Genomic DNA, 16391 nt, shown 5'->3' with positions numbered 1-16391 from the left:
AATGTTTTATGTCCAAACTTCGTACGATCTTAAAACCCACCTGAAAAATGCTTTCCGGTAACACCTATAATCTAACGACCGCAATAAATTTGCCGAGGTGTGGGCGGGCTGGTTCGTTGTGCACACAAATCGTGTATTGGTGGATTCCCCTTATCTTGTACGGGTAAGGCTGGATACCATGAGGAAGAAGCTGTTTTTATCTCACGGAAAGAAGTTTTCGTCACGTACCGAAAACAGCAACCTTCTCACCTGTAGAATTATTATATTAAGTAATTTAAGTCTGGCCACAGGATAAATGAAAGTGCTATATCAGCTAGTGCTTATTTGGCCTGAAACTGACTGGTGTTTTTTTTTCAAAACGTTGTAATATACATTAATAATGGTAATAGTAAAATTAAAATGTCTTAAGCATCATTCGTATCGCAACCATCATAGATTTTAGTTATCATTGTAATAAGCAATCCGAAACTAGCTTCATTTGTTTTTTCTTTTTCGGCATGAATATGGGAATAGAGAGGCCACTTTTACTTAGTACTGCACTTCAAGTGTTATTAGATAAAGTTCGTGTTGTGAACTTAGGTCTTAGCTATATTTTTTGCTAGCAAAGAATATCAAATCGTTTATACAAGTGACGTGTCGGCGTCGCCTTATAATGACAATTTCTCATCGTACACTAACTCTCCTAACTAAATGGCCGGTTTTTGTTCGTAGATGCTTCCGCTCAAATTTGAGTACACTACCCACTACTTGACTTGTCCACGGCGAAAATTATACCCGCGTCGTTAAAACTAGCATCGAATACTCCAAGAACCTAAAATGCTACAGAGACGTTCGACTAGACGTAACTAATTATTCATTACTACATAGTAAAATTTAAATTGTTTATTTAGGCAATTACGAACCTTTAATTTTAGCTGTTATCGTTACACTTTAACAGACACCGCTAGATCGTTCAAAGCCTAAATGTTTACGATCGAAGCAGAACACTGGCCAACTCCCTCGCCCCGCAACTGGGAAAGGGTAACCTGCCCACGCACATTCACGTTATCTTACTGAATCACAGTAACTAATACGATATAGAACTCGACAGATAAGCCAAACAAAAGCAGCATTTGCGAGTAGCCCTTATGTGGCCTCTATTGGCGTTTAAGTTTTAACATTTTCGTAACATTTTTGTAAGCATAAACTATATAACATTTAGATTAGGGAAGAGATTGTAGTAAAACTACCCGAAATAGTAGGAGTGATGCAAAATTGACCCAGATTATTATTACAAACCATTTGGTTGAAGTACTTCATATTATCTCTAATGCCTTTTTCTGCAACCTTACCACCGGAGAACAGAAATTATGCGTGTGAGATTAGCTTACATGAGTCTTGCATGCAGTACTCGTCTGTTTGTCCACCTGATCACCGCTATGCTAAATAATCCTAGGTAACAGAAGGTTGAATTCTGTATTCGTAGCTCCGTCAGCTACCCTCTATCGAGAAGACTGACGAACGGGCCAGCATCTCGTACCCTGTTATAACTTCGGTATTTGTTGTGCTGTCTACATTTTTTGCGCTATAAGTAACTTTGTACAGTTCCTATCCGCTCATCAAATTCGAATTTGAGAGTGTCAACATTATAATCTAGCCGCAGTCAGCTACAGAGAAACTATGTGGTTGTTAGCTGGCATTAGGAAAAACATACATTATCTTTTTATGTTTCAACTGAACGCTCGATAGCTGTGTTGGGCTGGATATGTTGCGTATGATTTCGGCGTAGTATAATAAGCATTTGGACTTTTTTTTTACGGAACCAGACTTAGTAATTTAAGAATTATAATACCAGACCTTGCTTTTTAGCTTCGTGAATCTCATGTACTCGCAATGCAAATCTGAAACTATCAATTTACTAAGCGTTCAAATCGCAAAATAGCTCGTTAACACTTTATTTTTACGGGGCAATCATAAATAGGATGTCGCTAGACGTTTTGATTTCCTAAAAAGCCAAATTTGCCAATCGCATTATATAATATTGAAATAACTATGTAGGCTAGCAGACACTAGCGGCCTTCGGTTCTATATTAGCAAACTAAAGATACGGATAACCGAAATACAATACCGACGAATAGCTAAAATTCGTACATATGTGCTCTTTTATTGAGATGAATTCTAGGTCATATTGCATACAGTGTACAACATGGTACCGAATTAAAAATCTTTTCTTAACTCAATAAATTATTCAATATCCTCACAACTGAGAACGTTGAAAGAGATCGTTATCGTAGCTCCTATGGAAAATAGCATATCTGTTTTCTTAAAACGCTGTAGTTATCTGTACTTAGATAGAACTCAGAACTTTGTATCCAGACATTGCTGAGACATCTGCATTCGGTTAGAAACTATGAAGGCATTTTTGAAGGAAATATTTATAAGATTCATTAGTTAGCTTGATTATCACATATCTGGTATGGGTTCCTAATGCTTTTTTGGCCCGTGCAGCGGTAAAACGTATCCTCTGATACTATATAAACTAAAGTGGTTTACACCTCCATGAAGACATTCTAAATCCGGCCTTAAAACAGCTTGAAATTCATACAGCCAATTCTACAGAGTACAACTTTATTGTCTTCCTCTCGCTGGTAGCGGGCTCGGCATAATACGATCGCTCTAAGTTAGACCATATGCGAACGTTCCCTTTGAAATTCTTGTTTCTGTATCTAGGCTTCGTATATGATCTACTAGCTTTGTGCGTAGGCAGAGCTATGGGAGAGAGGTTAAGATGAGTTTTTTAGATAAGCCTTCTAAACTCAGAGAAAACGGAATATAAATAACGTTTAATTAATCAATTAATTGGTCATGGCTTATAAATTTTCTAATCCCTATAGTCACCTAGCAGGTACACCGAGGAACAAATATGCACGCAACATTCATGGTTACTGCACCATCATGGAAAGGGCAATGGTTTAGCACCACAATCGCATAAAGCTCAGCTCCTTCATAGATACAGAGACCGCCTTTCGTCGCGGTATGACAACTCAAATGCAGAACATGGTATGGAAAGCTTTAAGCGGAAATCGATAAAAAAAAGGAGACCTAGTCGGCCAATGAATCTGCTCCAGGGGTAAAACCTTGACGAAAATCCTCTAAAAAGTGATGGCACGCATTGTGCTGGAAAGTATGCAGAACTTAATAAACGATGAAATACGATCTGAATGTGATCCAATATGTATTACCAGACAGAATCTACGCAAGTAAAACACGTTTCCCGGAAGAATTTTAGTTCGATCCACAGTTCTGTTTTCGATTTGCTGTCTTGTAGAGAAAAATTCGAAGACATACTGTAAGCAATATGCGAGATTCGCCTAACCGAGATGCAGTTTTGTAATGTGACAAATCATTTATCGTGGAAGCTAAGATAGTGGAGACTGCTATGAGAGGCCATTGTTCTCGGTATCATAGGAAATCACAGACTTGTTTTCTTGATGAGCTGTAACGAAAGCTCCTATAAAGGCCGAGCTTCTCTCGGCGCAGAATTAAATCTTCTGTTGAAAAAGAATCTATTAAATCTACTTGTTATATTGACACCCATATATATATATAAGACACGTTTGAAACGACTATTGAAATACGCGAATTCTACAAGCATTTTTCTCTTGTTCATCAAATGTGTAATTCCAGAAGTAGAAGAGCTAACACACATTCGAGTAAAAAATAAAGTGTAAATTAAATTTTATACGATGTGTGCTTCGAGATAACCGTAGTCACCTTTAAAATAATCAAATACAGAACAAGCATTTTTTACACGTGATGAACATATGACCAGCTGAAACTGGCCTCTTTACCAAATACGTAATTCTTTGCAAAGTAGATAGATCCTTTCCGAAGATAACTTTTCCAAATCAACTCCTTAAAAAAACGATAATTAAATGGCTAAATTTAATTGCATTGGAATTACATCCTTCATTTTCTTAAAATGTTTTCGCCCACAGGCAGTAATTGATTGAAACTGTGTGACGTAAATGGCGACACTATACATAGCTGTATCTCTCCTTCAATAGCTTCACTCATGAATGACTTAAAGATTAACTTCATTGCAGTCTTTCACCGAATCACCTGCCCTTTCCTTCGATCTCCATTAGTGTTACCGATTTTCGGAATCAGGCCGCCGGTTTCAACAGGCTAAGCGCAGGTTACTGCACTGGTATAATCACTGACGCTGGTTACATGATAAAAATCTACTGCATTAACATAGCGAGTGAAAACGAACCATCGTTGGCTTACCGAAGACGGACAGAAAGAAGGCCACGGATAAGGGCAGTCACCGATCGAACAACGAGCCAACGCGAAATGTTCATAACGAAAGATCATAATAATGCATACGACAAATAACGTTCCGTTAATGAAAATGTATTCACTTCACAGAAATTTGGGGGTAAAATGGATGAAACGGGAGAGAAACTCAATCGATGTCGTCATTATCAGACAAAACTATCATCTTTACTCATTACAAACGTGTATATTCCCAGTGTTCCGTCTGGTATGTCTTTTTCCACCTGCTAATTTTGGTACTTCTTCTACTGTGGACAACGCTATTGGGTTTGGCTGGCGTCATATATTAAACAATATACCATTATACAATCTTCTCAATAGCGAGCGGCACTCGAATCTTAGGTTTTGCAGTTCACATAAAGAAACATAGTAGCAAAAATAGCAATAAAAATAGTGCAATATTAGGTCGACGTTATTTTTATATGACTATTGACAACTTTACCAGAAATCAGTTTAAATATATGCTATTTTCATTAACATTTTAACATTAAGATAATCATTATAGGTTAAGATTTTCTTTGATTCAGATAAGCTTACCATTTCAGTTCGACTCTGTAGACTCAGGATTGTAGCAGAAAACGGTACATAGCATGTAAGATAAAAATAAATGCATGTTCATTGTTCTTAATCTATTTCATAACATAGAGATTCCACTTTGTAGAGGTGTACAAGAATTCAAAAATATTTGTTACCTCGAATAAATTAATTGTTATATATGCGCTTTTTCTCAAAACTATAATACCAATCTAAAGGAATTCAGTAATTTTAAAAAAAAGTTTCGTAAAATCTACACCGTCAACTACTACCTCTATGGTCATAGCCTATGAACACAACATACGTAGTATAGTATTATTACTACGAAGATTATATAAAATTCAATTCGCATACTACTCGAAATTTTACAGGCATGTATATTTAGTTAATTTGCATCCCTTCTTATGAGTGCGATCCGTACTCAGACCCGGGTAATTCGCCCATTCAATTGACTCTCCTGGTCTAATCTTAGCCGGTATACCATTTATCGTTTCTTTTTCTATCAATTTTTATTACTCAATGCTTAACGAATTTAGTTTTTACATTGTACTTCTTAATTTATATGTAGCATGGCTTTTACATCAGCGTTTTTCCCTTCTGCCGTGTTACCACATTAATAACACAAGTACGATAAACCTCAAACTATTTGTTACTTTATTTACACGTACCATTGAAAATTCCTGCGACTGTCAATCGCTTTCACTCGTTAATCAATAATTAATAATCAATAAATTATCGCACTAGTATATATATATATATATATATATATATATATATATATATATATCGTATGTACAGCGGGGGCCAAGACCGACGCTAGGCTGAGACGAGCCTAGAAAAAGGCGGAGGATCGAGCGACTTAAAGTTACCGCGTGCGTTTCTACATTGCCATTCATTTAAATTTCACTATGTCGGTCACGTTGTCCATCCGTAGAAACTGCAAGCTTGAGACAAGGAAAGGAACTGCGGATAACCATTAAGACCTCTCGACCTCGTATGGCTTCATGATAAAGATGACCTAGTATCCAATCCCGTTGTAGACCTTAGGTTGAGTGTGAGCTTGCTCCAATAATTTTCTAAGAGCTGAAAATTAAGACAAAAATGGGCGAGGTGAAGTTTATGAGCACCGTGCAGCATCCTTTTAAAGGTAATGTAAATCGAGCGTTCATCGTGTACTAACGTCAGTTCTTAGATAGATAGACGGGAAAATGTTGGACCTAGCCAAAGACGTATCGTCCCTTAGATGTTGAGTTGATATTTAGAATTTCAGTGTTTTGGGTTAGAAAGCGCGGCGGCGGCAGCGGCCTTGATAAGATCGAAGGCCTATTGCAACAAAATCAACCTACCTTCTTTCTGGTCGTCATCAAACGGTCCCTTCGGGAATGCTACATCAAAGGTCACGTAGAGTACTCCTTTCTTTAAGTTATCCAAATAATTTGGCATGCCCTCATTGAGTTTACGCATCCTAGCGCCTGGCCACGTGACTCCGTCACGAACGATCTTCACTTTATGTCCATCCAGATGTGTGATCTCGGTTTCAAAGCCGACCAGCGCGTCCATTAGTGATACTGTCACGTTCGTGTATAGGTCATCACCCTATAAACATAAAGATGATAAAAATATTGCCATCTTGACTTAGTGACAAGTCATGTATATGGACATGGAGGGACAAACCTACAATTTTCTGCTTAGGCTATTCGGGTACAACCTTTGATCTTTACATAGCTGCATTAATAAACAATCTGTTAGCTAACAGTAGCAATTTTCGCCTTAAACGAGCACGTACAAACCCGTTTTAATTTTGATATTTTTAAGTAGCTTTCTATAAACAGCAACGTAAATCATCGTTTGTTTCTCGATTTCAAAAAGCAAAACTTGAAATTTTCTAATTCCATTTCAATAAATTTTCAAAGAAATCATTCATCCGATCATGATCTCACTTTGCGTTGGAAGACAGGATGTGGTACGGTGCGAATACGCATTTTGAGGTCGCCCGGATCTCCATCAATATGAGGCTCTCCCTCAGCTGTGAACACCTGCTCTTGGCCATCCTTCATACCAACTTCGATCTCTACTTCCAGCACACGCTCTTCCGTTGTCAAACTGAGATTCGGACATTCTTCGCAAACCTGCTGCTGTAGCATCTGGAACCTGTGGGCACGTACAGCAAAGACGTAAGTTTCGATCTTCTTCATTGTAAATTATTAGGTGAACACTGTAGTACGGTCTAGTCGTAACATAACCTATATAGCATGCATGCACTATGACCTTTTTCGTATGTATCTTGTGTTTGAGAAGCGCATGTAAGGATAATATATAATAATAATAGTGACAAGCAAATAAAAAAACGACATCCTTAATAAAAAAACGACATCCTTTACGCTAAACTATCGTTTTTTTCAACAACGCCGAAATGGAGACTAATCCTTTTCTGTCATACTTATATACGTGTCTACAGTATGCACACAGATTAACAATGTAGATAGTTTACCTTCCAGGGCCAAGTGATCTAGTGACCATCTCCATTCGACAGTTACATTTCCGCGTTCCTGAACTCTGCTTGTATACAGGCTTCTTTCGGACCACTTCCACGAAGTTTCCTAATAATCAGACGGTAATGAAAAAAGTTCTTGTAGCAGTGGCGTATTGTTGGTCATTTCAAAATGGTGTTGAACTTGAGCCCCATGAGGAGCTTATGGACCTTATGGGCCCAAATAAATACATACGTTTGGTATGTGCCGATGATTTTCTAGTATGCGATAGAATAACGTAATGCCCATCAATACAAAAATACAATTATACGACTAAATTGATAGCAAGAAAGCACGTTAGAAACAGACTAGGGAAAGAGCGTGCTTAAGTTAACAATTGTTTCTTATTTATTCTTCATTTCTAGATATTTCTTCTTAGAATAGCGAGTAAGAGTGTTTATTTCTGTTAGCATTAATACAAGCTTACATATCCACTGGTTTACATACCGTTATAAAGCTCCTCCAGTGTTACAAGGAGGTCCATAACAACGTCACTTCCTTTTGGAGTTTCCCGTTGTCCTCGTTCATCACCGCCAAATCCAAAACCGAAGTCACCAAAAAATGATGCAAATGGATCTCCACCTCCCCGGCCGACATCTTTGAGACCTGTCGCGTTTAATAGAATACAGGTCAGTCCATATAAACGATGATAATTGATTGTTAGGTTGCTAAGTTGAATTAGTTCTTTTGCTGAGAACTTTACAGGTAATCCTCGACGAGGTTTATGTTGTTCTATATTATTTTTATTATTATTAGACTTTATATTCAAGATTCACAGATTTGTGTCGCTAGTGTAGCCTGTTTTCATACCCTTATCTTTGTGCGGTCGCAACGTCTACATAACAGAGGTGAATAAAGCTCATATCTATGTATATGTACGTCAACTATACGATCTCAATTATCATTACTATTTCAAAAAATAACGTTGATGTTGAATAACATCGCCGACGTGACGAAAGTGGTAGAATGAGAAAAACCTTTATAGGGCATACGTGCGTTGTAAATTCTCAAAAGGCGTGACACCACTCTTGAACGAAGCTATTGGGTTTTGATTATTTTCAACACGCTTATAATCAAGAAGTTATAACAGTCCCCAAAAGCTGCATGATTTCTTTCCTAAATTCTACGTACCCTCTTCCCCATAGCGGTCGTACTGTTTTCGTTTATCGGCATCGACGAGCACTTCGTACGCAGCGCCCAAATCCTGAAACTTGTCCTGAGCGTTGGGATCGTTCTTATTCTTGTCCGGATGCAACTCTTTGGCGAGTTTCCGGTACGCTTTCTTGATCTGATTCACATTTGCGTTCCTTGACACGCCGAGAATCTTATAAAAGTCCCGCCCTGCTAACACTTCAGAAGCTAAGAGGACCCACGCTAGCGCGAGAAGGATCAACCGCATCTTGGCGCCTTCGTACGACAGAGCAAAACGAGACAAGGGATGTTCCAAGGGGAATTACTTGGCGGCGGCTGTTGGTGCCACCTGAAATCCCGAAACATGAAACAAGCAAACAAAGACGGATGAGCGTCCAGTGTGCGATTTCTGTATTCATTATTGGCATGATAGGACCTTGCAAGTCATAAAATGAACACGCTTACCGAAACAGACTTTACACTAGAAGCCTAGCTAAATACTAGACTACTACCAGCGTCAGTTACACAAATACATGCTATCTACTACACAAACCTGTTCGCGGGTTAAACATGAGACGCACCGCACGAATATTTACACTTACGTTGTTGAAACATTCTATAGGTGTTCTATGAAGCATTTTGAGAGTAAGAATTAAGATCCTTATAATTATTATATATAAAACACCAAGTATAAGGATGGTGGCTTTCATTATTGTGGGGTATTATTAAGTATGTGTAGTATTACTAATCTATAAATTCATTTTTCGGCAATGTAAGGACAGGAACATGAGTAGTACTGAATAGCTTATGACAATGGTGAATGCTGATCAAAATAGCATTTATGAAAATCAATAACCAGTAAAATCCGGAGCTGTACAAGTGAAAGCTCTAAATAAGCGCCTCGAATAGGATCATCAAAACCAACCATATATGAGCTACGAGAAAACATTTAATTTAAATCGAAATTTAAATTTAAAGGCGATAACCAATACTCTGAAAATTCCCGTGCTGTCGAAGCAGTTTTTCATATGTAAATACTGTCCAACTTAACCGTTAACAATATTAAACTTTTCAAGACATTTCACCCCACGAAACCTGTGCCATATCACCAGTATGTAATATCGGCCACCTAATCAGACTCGCTCCGTAAAATAAGCCTTCGATTGACTTCCTGAGTATTATTCTGGCCTCTCAGCTAGCCTGACCGTAGCCTATAAGCGTTTTAAAGACAAACTGAAAAGGCGTATTATTGACAGGCGTATGAGGCATTTGACGTTACATTGTAAATCAACTACCCCTTTCAACCTTTTCATGTTGTAGTAGCTGAGAAGGAAGACAAATCGAAGTGTCACCTTTTGCGAACGAAAAGAAAATAGGCTAAGTATAGCTGGAACAATAAAAATCAATCAATCAAATAACTCGCAGTCGTGACCAAAGCAGATGTCTATTCAACAAGTAACGCTAAGGACGACGCGAAAATTTCCCGCTTTAATCTACTTCGGTACACACTAAGGAAGACTTACAAATTTGTAAATAAAACTTGTAAATTATTGTATTTTGCCATACTGATACACCGTACGGCATGTACCAAAATTTATGCGAAGTTCAAACGCGTTATTGATCGACTACAAGTGAAAATATTCTATAAAGAACCTCCCGTTGTTTTGTAAGCCAATCACACTTTTTGGATAATGCCAGTACTTCATGACCGAATAGCGCGAACCTGTAGCGAAAAATGTAATAAGAACGATCGTTTTAGAAATGAAAATAACACTGGTAAAGAGGGACTTTTAGTGCATATTATGAATGCGTGAAATTGAATGGCATTTACAATCCACTTAAAAGAAGCCATTTGTTTTCTTCGTGTCTATAAACAAAAACGTTGCAGGTTGGCCATACGTCGTGCAGCGTAACTTGAAGCGTCTACCATGAGGGTACCTTAACACCCCCAGCCCCTTAGCCCACCTCTGTCACCAATTTAACTGTTCCCAACAAGCTGAACTCGCAGAAATCTCATACTCTTGTTCACACTAAGCGAGAATTTGTTTTATTTTTGTGTATTGCGAAGCATGTACAGATCCGCCGATATAAAATAGCTTCATTTTATATGCACTATAGTTTATATGTAGTGAGTTCACTGACTCGTTTGTACGCCTAACTTTGAATGATTGTCCTACCTTCTCCAGCTGACGGTTGACGGCCTCTAATAATAGGTGTTAAATTTATTTTCGAAATGTTTTTACCGCACTTATTGCCTGGATTAAGCAGAGATCACACATTTCGGATACTAGAAGACGACACAAATGCGAGTTAGTATTTTCCGAGTAGATACTATTTGTAATCGTTGTTCATCGACCCGTCGAAGTCCATCATTATTATCCCCGACTCTGTCAACAACGCTAAGTCGACGTGTCGTTTCGAAACCAACCGCTATAAGCCGGCCCACTCCACTCAGACTCCACCACTCGGCAATCGGCAGTACAAATCTATCAGGCTACTACTGCAACCCCTCACATAGAGAGAGGCGGCTCGTGTATAAACAGAAGCTCAACGACAACACACAGTAGTGAGTTGGCTACCTACCTCGAGGGCCGGGCTTTGAGCCCTTGGCTATGAGTCTGTTTCACTGAGAGACCGCGGCTGGCTTTTGTCGTAACCGTTTTAAAAGATAACACCAAATTCGGCACTGGCATGTATCTGCTTGCTTTTTGCCGGAACAACCATTAAGAAGGACGAAAAAAAACTATGTCGAGGAGCGTCAACTTCGGTGGAGCAGAAATGCTTGTTAACGCACCTAGAAACTCTAGCACGAGCGATTGCTCCTTTAGCGGTCCGGCCGCTACTTTATCCGTCGCCTTCTTCGTGTTGTTCGAGGGGAAGGGAAACCCCAGACAGTTGCAATGGCAAGACCAGCTGAGGCAAGACCATTGAGAGAAACGTTCCACACAGCTAGATGCCACATGTGAGTTGAGCTAAATGAAGTAAGTGGATGGGCTTCTATCAACGCGACGTTACGCCGAAAAGTGCGAAAAAAAGTTTAAGCCAAATGAAATGAGGGTCGTATAATTAACGTGGTCTCTGCATAATAACTGCACGTATTTAATCTCGCCAATAGCATTAATAGCTCGCAATGATAAACAGCTAATAACATTTTAACAACAAATCTCTTATGGTAGGTGTTCCTTTCTCATACCCTGCTCATTCACTTGCGTACCAACCTACGAATAGATCTGACGATACGAAGGCTCAACCACAAAGCCCACATAGGCCATAGCAGAACACCTCTCACATACACACCTCACCCCGTCTAAGGTCTCTGCCTATATGAGTCTATATATTGAACGGGACATTCAGCTTCTTTCTATTTAAACATCCAAATTCCGTCAACTATATTATTTTTATATGAGCAAATTTTGCTAAAACCTTATTCCGCTCATCCACGGTGCTAGCGAGGCCGTATCTAGCCCCTAGCCCTCAAACAAGCCGCTGTCAATCAGATGTTAGCTTGCTTTCTGAGCAGAAGCAGCAAAGGGACGAACCGATGATGGCCGATGGTGGAGCGGGCATCAGTCGTTCAGAGCAATCAGCGGCTGACAGATCGACAGCGGCGGGTACTGCTGCGTGCTGGAAATAGTACGTCGCCGTGTAGCGCCGCAGATAGCGAGTCAGAGAAGTGCTGCTGAGTGGACGAGACAAAACCAGAGTATTACTCGGTTCATGAAGAGTTAGACAGCAAGAACAGGCAGAACCTAAAGACAAAAGTGGTCGTAACGGCTGCCACAACTGTGGCAGCTCGTGTTGTTTTGTTGCTCCAGCATCTACTGGCTGGCGGAGACAGCGACAAAAAATTTTGTGTGATCCACAAGTTGGTGTATGTGTAAGATCCGGATATCGAGCTGGACGGCGGATAAGGTAGCGCAGGTGTGAAGAAAGCGCTATCCTCAGCTGTGTGGGGTGTGTGTTTGTTTGTCTGTCCCGTTGAGAAAAAAAAAAAAGTTGCACGTCGAATTGGGGGAAGTGTGGCCAATACGCTGAAGAAGTGTATTCTTGCTGGTGCGAGGACGGAGAGGGATTCGTTCGTCTTAAGTAAAAAGTAAAGTTAGTCAGAAGTTTGTTGATTTTGGGCTTGTATGCTTGCTCTTTTTTTTATGGTGCTGTTTACCTCAGTTTGGCTCGGATTATTGTGTTACGCGAGACATACACCATCGAAAACAGGTAAAGAGTACCGGGGAAATACTCTGAAACATCTCACTGGAATGTGCGAGCCGTTTACATTTTGACTACATAAAATAAGGTGAGTTCGAGAATTATATATATTTATGTGTATGCAATTGGGTTAAACACCTGGCTCGCATAAGATAGAACGTCTTGATGCTCGTTGTTTCAATGGATTATGGCGGCAAGCGCTGCCTAAGCTAAATTCGGCCTCTGATGCCGGTGTGTGCAGAAAGGCAGAAACTAGGAGTTGATCTGAATAACGAACGGGGTTGAATTTGTCCGGAAATTTAAATTTCAGTAGGTGGTAAGTTGGTATTCGAACAGAAGTTGTGGATCGAAATTACCATGTGATGGCGTCGCAATATTTTTTAGCTGCTACTCTATCAACAAAGCTGTGTTAACTAAATCAGATCGGAACTTCATCTATTTTATTGGGACGGGGCAACGTCTCACGGAAGCGAATACGTTTTCTGGCAAAAGATGTATTTCATTTTGCGGTCATACATTTTTTCGGCGTGAGGATGATCAAAATGACACTGATGAAGTTCTATCAAATTAAAGGGCTTACACAAATAGAGTTAATCTGATAAAGAAAAAAACACAACTGAATACAACGAATTGCAGTATATATATATATATATATATATATACGTTCAAAATTTGTTCAAACAATTTTTATTGAGAAACAACTATCGAAATTATACCTTGTATAAAAGGAAGCGTATCTGCATCAAAAAGTAGTAATTTCTCTAAAACGATTTGTATTAAAACGAGACACTAGCTAATGTTCGGCATAACATTTCTTCTAGTGGCGGGGTACGACAGCATGACAAAATCGCGAAGCCGTTTTTGTTCTAAAAAAAAAGTGCCTGCTCAAAGGCTGCACGCAGCAAAGCGAAGGCAGTCTTTGTTATACCGCCGCTTTTTTACATTCGTTTGGTGTTTTTTAAAACTGAGCTATAAAGACACGGCGAATTAAGTGTTCTATCATTCACCGTTATCAGCAGGATCATCCGCTCTAGTCTACTGCTCTGTTCTATAAATGTCGTCAAGAATGAAATTAATCATGGATTTAAGTATCTGATTATATCAGTGCATGATCTCTGAGTGCAAGCCTGATAACATCTTGAGTACAGAAGTTTTACTTAACTAAAGTTGTCTTTGAAGCAGGCGTTTCATAATTGCCCGAAGTCGAGAACCTAGAATCTAAAGAGAGGCTTACGTTTATTCGTTGATACCTCAGCGGTTGACGTTTTACTGGTGAACTTGATTTTCAGTGTGTTTTTGTATTCAAGTTCATTGAAAACAGCTGAAACCGTATTTTTTTTTGTTCTGCTTAGCAACGATTAAGGGTTACCTGCAAATGTGTGCATGACAACCGGATGGGCCAAATTAGTCTTCGCTTTGTTGCTACACTCACGAAGCATCACTATTTGAAGCATATTTAATTCTTAGTGTAAAGGGTAGTAATTAGTGTATAGCTATATACCAAATAACACTTACATTTTACTGATCTTGAAATGATAAGCCGAGCTATGAATCGCCGGTTACTCGGGGTGCTGTCAACTAGAGGGGACGTTATTTTTGAATAGTGGGGTTGTCAGTTGTGAAAATCGCGTTAGTTATCTGAGGGCTGTAGACGTCAAGTTTAACTGCTTAAATGAAGCCTGGATGCGTTGAAGCTATACTGCACTTCAGCGAATTCCCGAGTTGTTTAAATGAAGACTCAAATGTAAAATTGTCCACAACCAAACTCATTTGGTACTTGGAATATGCTTGTTTCAAGAAGATCTCAATACATAGTAAATATATGAATTAATTTCGAATGAATCTGTCGTTTGTATAAAGCTATAGCGTCTATTGGATACAAAGTCTGATTTACTGTTTGTTGGCGATTCTTTAACTCGTAAGCAATCGCTTACCTAGATCAGAGTCATTTTCACAAAGTGTCAGTACAACGTACCACAGGGTGAAGTGTAATACATTTACATCCTACGCCAAACAGTTACAACCTACTAAAATTCGTTCACTAATTAATATTGATTAAGGATTTGCAGTGATTCTAGAATCTAATAACGATCTACATCCAGCTCACACTGACTGGAGACGCAACGCTTAACCACGGGATACGAAGTTAGATTTTATAAATTAGGATGCTTTCATAAACGGAAAGAAATTCTAAATAACTTCCGTAAAAGTAACTTCTGAAAGCTGTTCCTCTAGCTGAAGTTTACTTGTAAACTTTTTTCTCTTATCATCGTTGCCACTTGCACCTTTTACAATGTTCGGCGACTGCCGCATTCATAGTGGCCGCTGGAAACGTCTCGAAGACTACCGCAGAGACTTTATCGCTAAGCCGGCCACCGGGATTTGCTTTCAACCTTCACACAACTTCTACCAAAGCAAATGATTTCCGGCTAGCGCGCCTTTTCTACATTTTAAGCAACATCGTTATGTCTGACCATCTGGAACCACAGTATTTAGAGCAGGCCCGTTTACGTGTGCACATCTGAAGGTGTACTTATTATTATTGTTTGAATTATTCAAAGGTGTTGTCCAGTTTTCATCTTGATGTCTATGCACTATGGTTGCAGTGACCGTAAGTTGTTCCTGGAAAGATCCATAGGCTCAGAAATATAATCAATTTCGCTGGGACATAGACCAATTTCTAGGGCATTCGTTTGTTATGTTTGCATAATTCGCGATAGTAGCTTGTGCTACTATTCATTGGAACCATGTTGTGACATATATCCGATGGCCTACGAAGCAGAACAAATTTGCACAGCCATGTAATACAATTATAATGGACGTATACAAGGCATTATACCTTTAAGCTATTTAAAAAAAATTTCCGTCTTAAATTAAAAAGAAATATTTCTCTTTGAGTTACGTCTACACGATAATACAAATTATATAACAATTTTGAGAGGGTCGTTTTGTACCTAATCATGTTATTAGCCATATATAGTAGCCTTGAAAGATGATTTCCACAGTGTGACCCTCTTCCTCCACTATCACAACACACTCAACGTAATTCAGCTCGACTGTAGAGGATACGTAAGGCAAGGTTCTTAGTAGTAGTCAAGTCTGCCAGGTCTTAGTTGGCCACGAGTTATTCATCTGATCCATAGTCGGTAAGCACCCACCGAATCATCAAAACTTCGAGTCATGTTACGGCCATCACCACAGCAGCAGCGGCGGCGGCGGCGGCGACAGCGGCATCGGCCTCTTTGAACACCTTGTTACATTGAACGAGTCAACGTCTAACTTGAATAGAAGTTGCCTAGTATAGTCGTTATACCGCAAACATACGTCTTCTACGCGCGGCTTAGCTAGTTAGTGCAATACGACGACGCATTAAGCAGCTTCGGCCGGTCTAAATGACGCACTCCTAGAAGTTTACTTTGGTGCGCTGTCGGCATGATCTACACAGCAGAAGCTTGAAAAACAACAATATTCAAGAGGCTGTGATTTCTACACAGTCCAAAGTCGAAATGTGTGTTGAGTACGATCAAGGACGGGGGGATTAAGAAACATGGATATGCATACATTAGTAACTCGGATGTTCAGCATGCCTGACATACAGAGCTAACGTAACTTGCAACCTTGTGAAGGGTAAATATAAATTGTCCATACCGGGTACGCTGCCTGTACGATCTA

At 39.4% G+C, this 16391-nt stretch overlaps 2 protein-coding genes across 15 annotated transcripts in view; one reads left to right on the top strand and one right to left on the bottom strand.

Moving 5' to 3' along the window:
* Positions 1-5482: 5482 nt before the first annotated feature.
* Positions 5483-11390, bottom strand: shv (DnaJ heat shock protein family member shriveled). 3 transcript variants are annotated; one of them, XM_022815766.2, is made up of 7 exons: positions 11097-11390; positions 8514-8862; positions 7830-7988; positions 7343-7451; positions 6792-7002; positions 6198-6447; positions 5483-5934 (listed from the first exon to the last, which is right to left on the bottom strand). In XM_022815766.2, exons 2-7 carry the CDS (start codon positions 8779-8781, stop codon positions 5870-5872), a joined length of 1062 nt encoding a protein of 353 aa, XP_022671501.1. In that variant the 5' UTR covers positions 8782-8862; positions 11097-11390; the 3' UTR covers positions 5483-5869. The 3 variants fall into 3 exon arrangements, with proteins under 3 accessions (XP_022671501.1, XP_086831957.1, XP_022671502.1); XM_086975831.1 differs by having other exon boundaries at positions 11308-11328; XM_022815767.2 differs by lacking the exon at positions 11097-11390 and adding an exon at positions 10691-11046.
* Positions 11391-11945: 555 nt separating this feature from the next.
* Positions 11946-16391, top strand: part of LOC111253903 (uncharacterized) — a 72163-nt gene continuing 67717 nt past the window's right edge. For 5 of the 12 annotated variants that reach the window (XM_022814100.2, XM_022814102.2, XM_022814101.2 and 2 more), the window contains exon 1: positions 11973-12807. The gene's annotated coding sequence lies outside the window, so the exon portion shown is untranslated. Of the gene's footprint in view, positions 12808-16391 lie in introns of all 12 variants that reach the window. The other 7 variants (XR_015317804.1, XR_015317805.1, XM_086975821.1 and 4 more) reach the window with 6 other exon arrangements.

This window comes from Varroa destructor, unplaced genomic scaffold (assembly GCF_002443255.2).
Source record: "Varroa destructor unplaced genomic scaffold, Vdes_3.0 BEIS01000007.1, whole genome shotgun sequence".
NCBI classification, from domain to species: domain Eukaryota; kingdom Metazoa; phylum Arthropoda; class Arachnida; order Mesostigmata; family Varroidae; genus Varroa; species Varroa destructor.
This window is presented reverse-complemented; position numbering and strand designations above follow the sequence as displayed.

Coding starts and splice junctions, on each gene's coding strand:
- shv (XM_022815766.2), bottom strand. CDS start 8,781: ATGCGGTTGATCCTTCTCGCGCTAGCGTGGGTCCTCTTAGCTTCTGAA. Junction 7,452..7,829: donor ACTGGAGGAGCTTTATAACG/GTATGTAAACCA, acceptor TCTGATTATTAG/GAAACTTCGTGGAAGTGGTC. Junction 5,935..6,197: donor TGATGACGACCAGAAAGAAG/GTAGGTTGATTT, acceptor CTTAATTTTCAG/CTCTTAGAAAATTATTGGAG.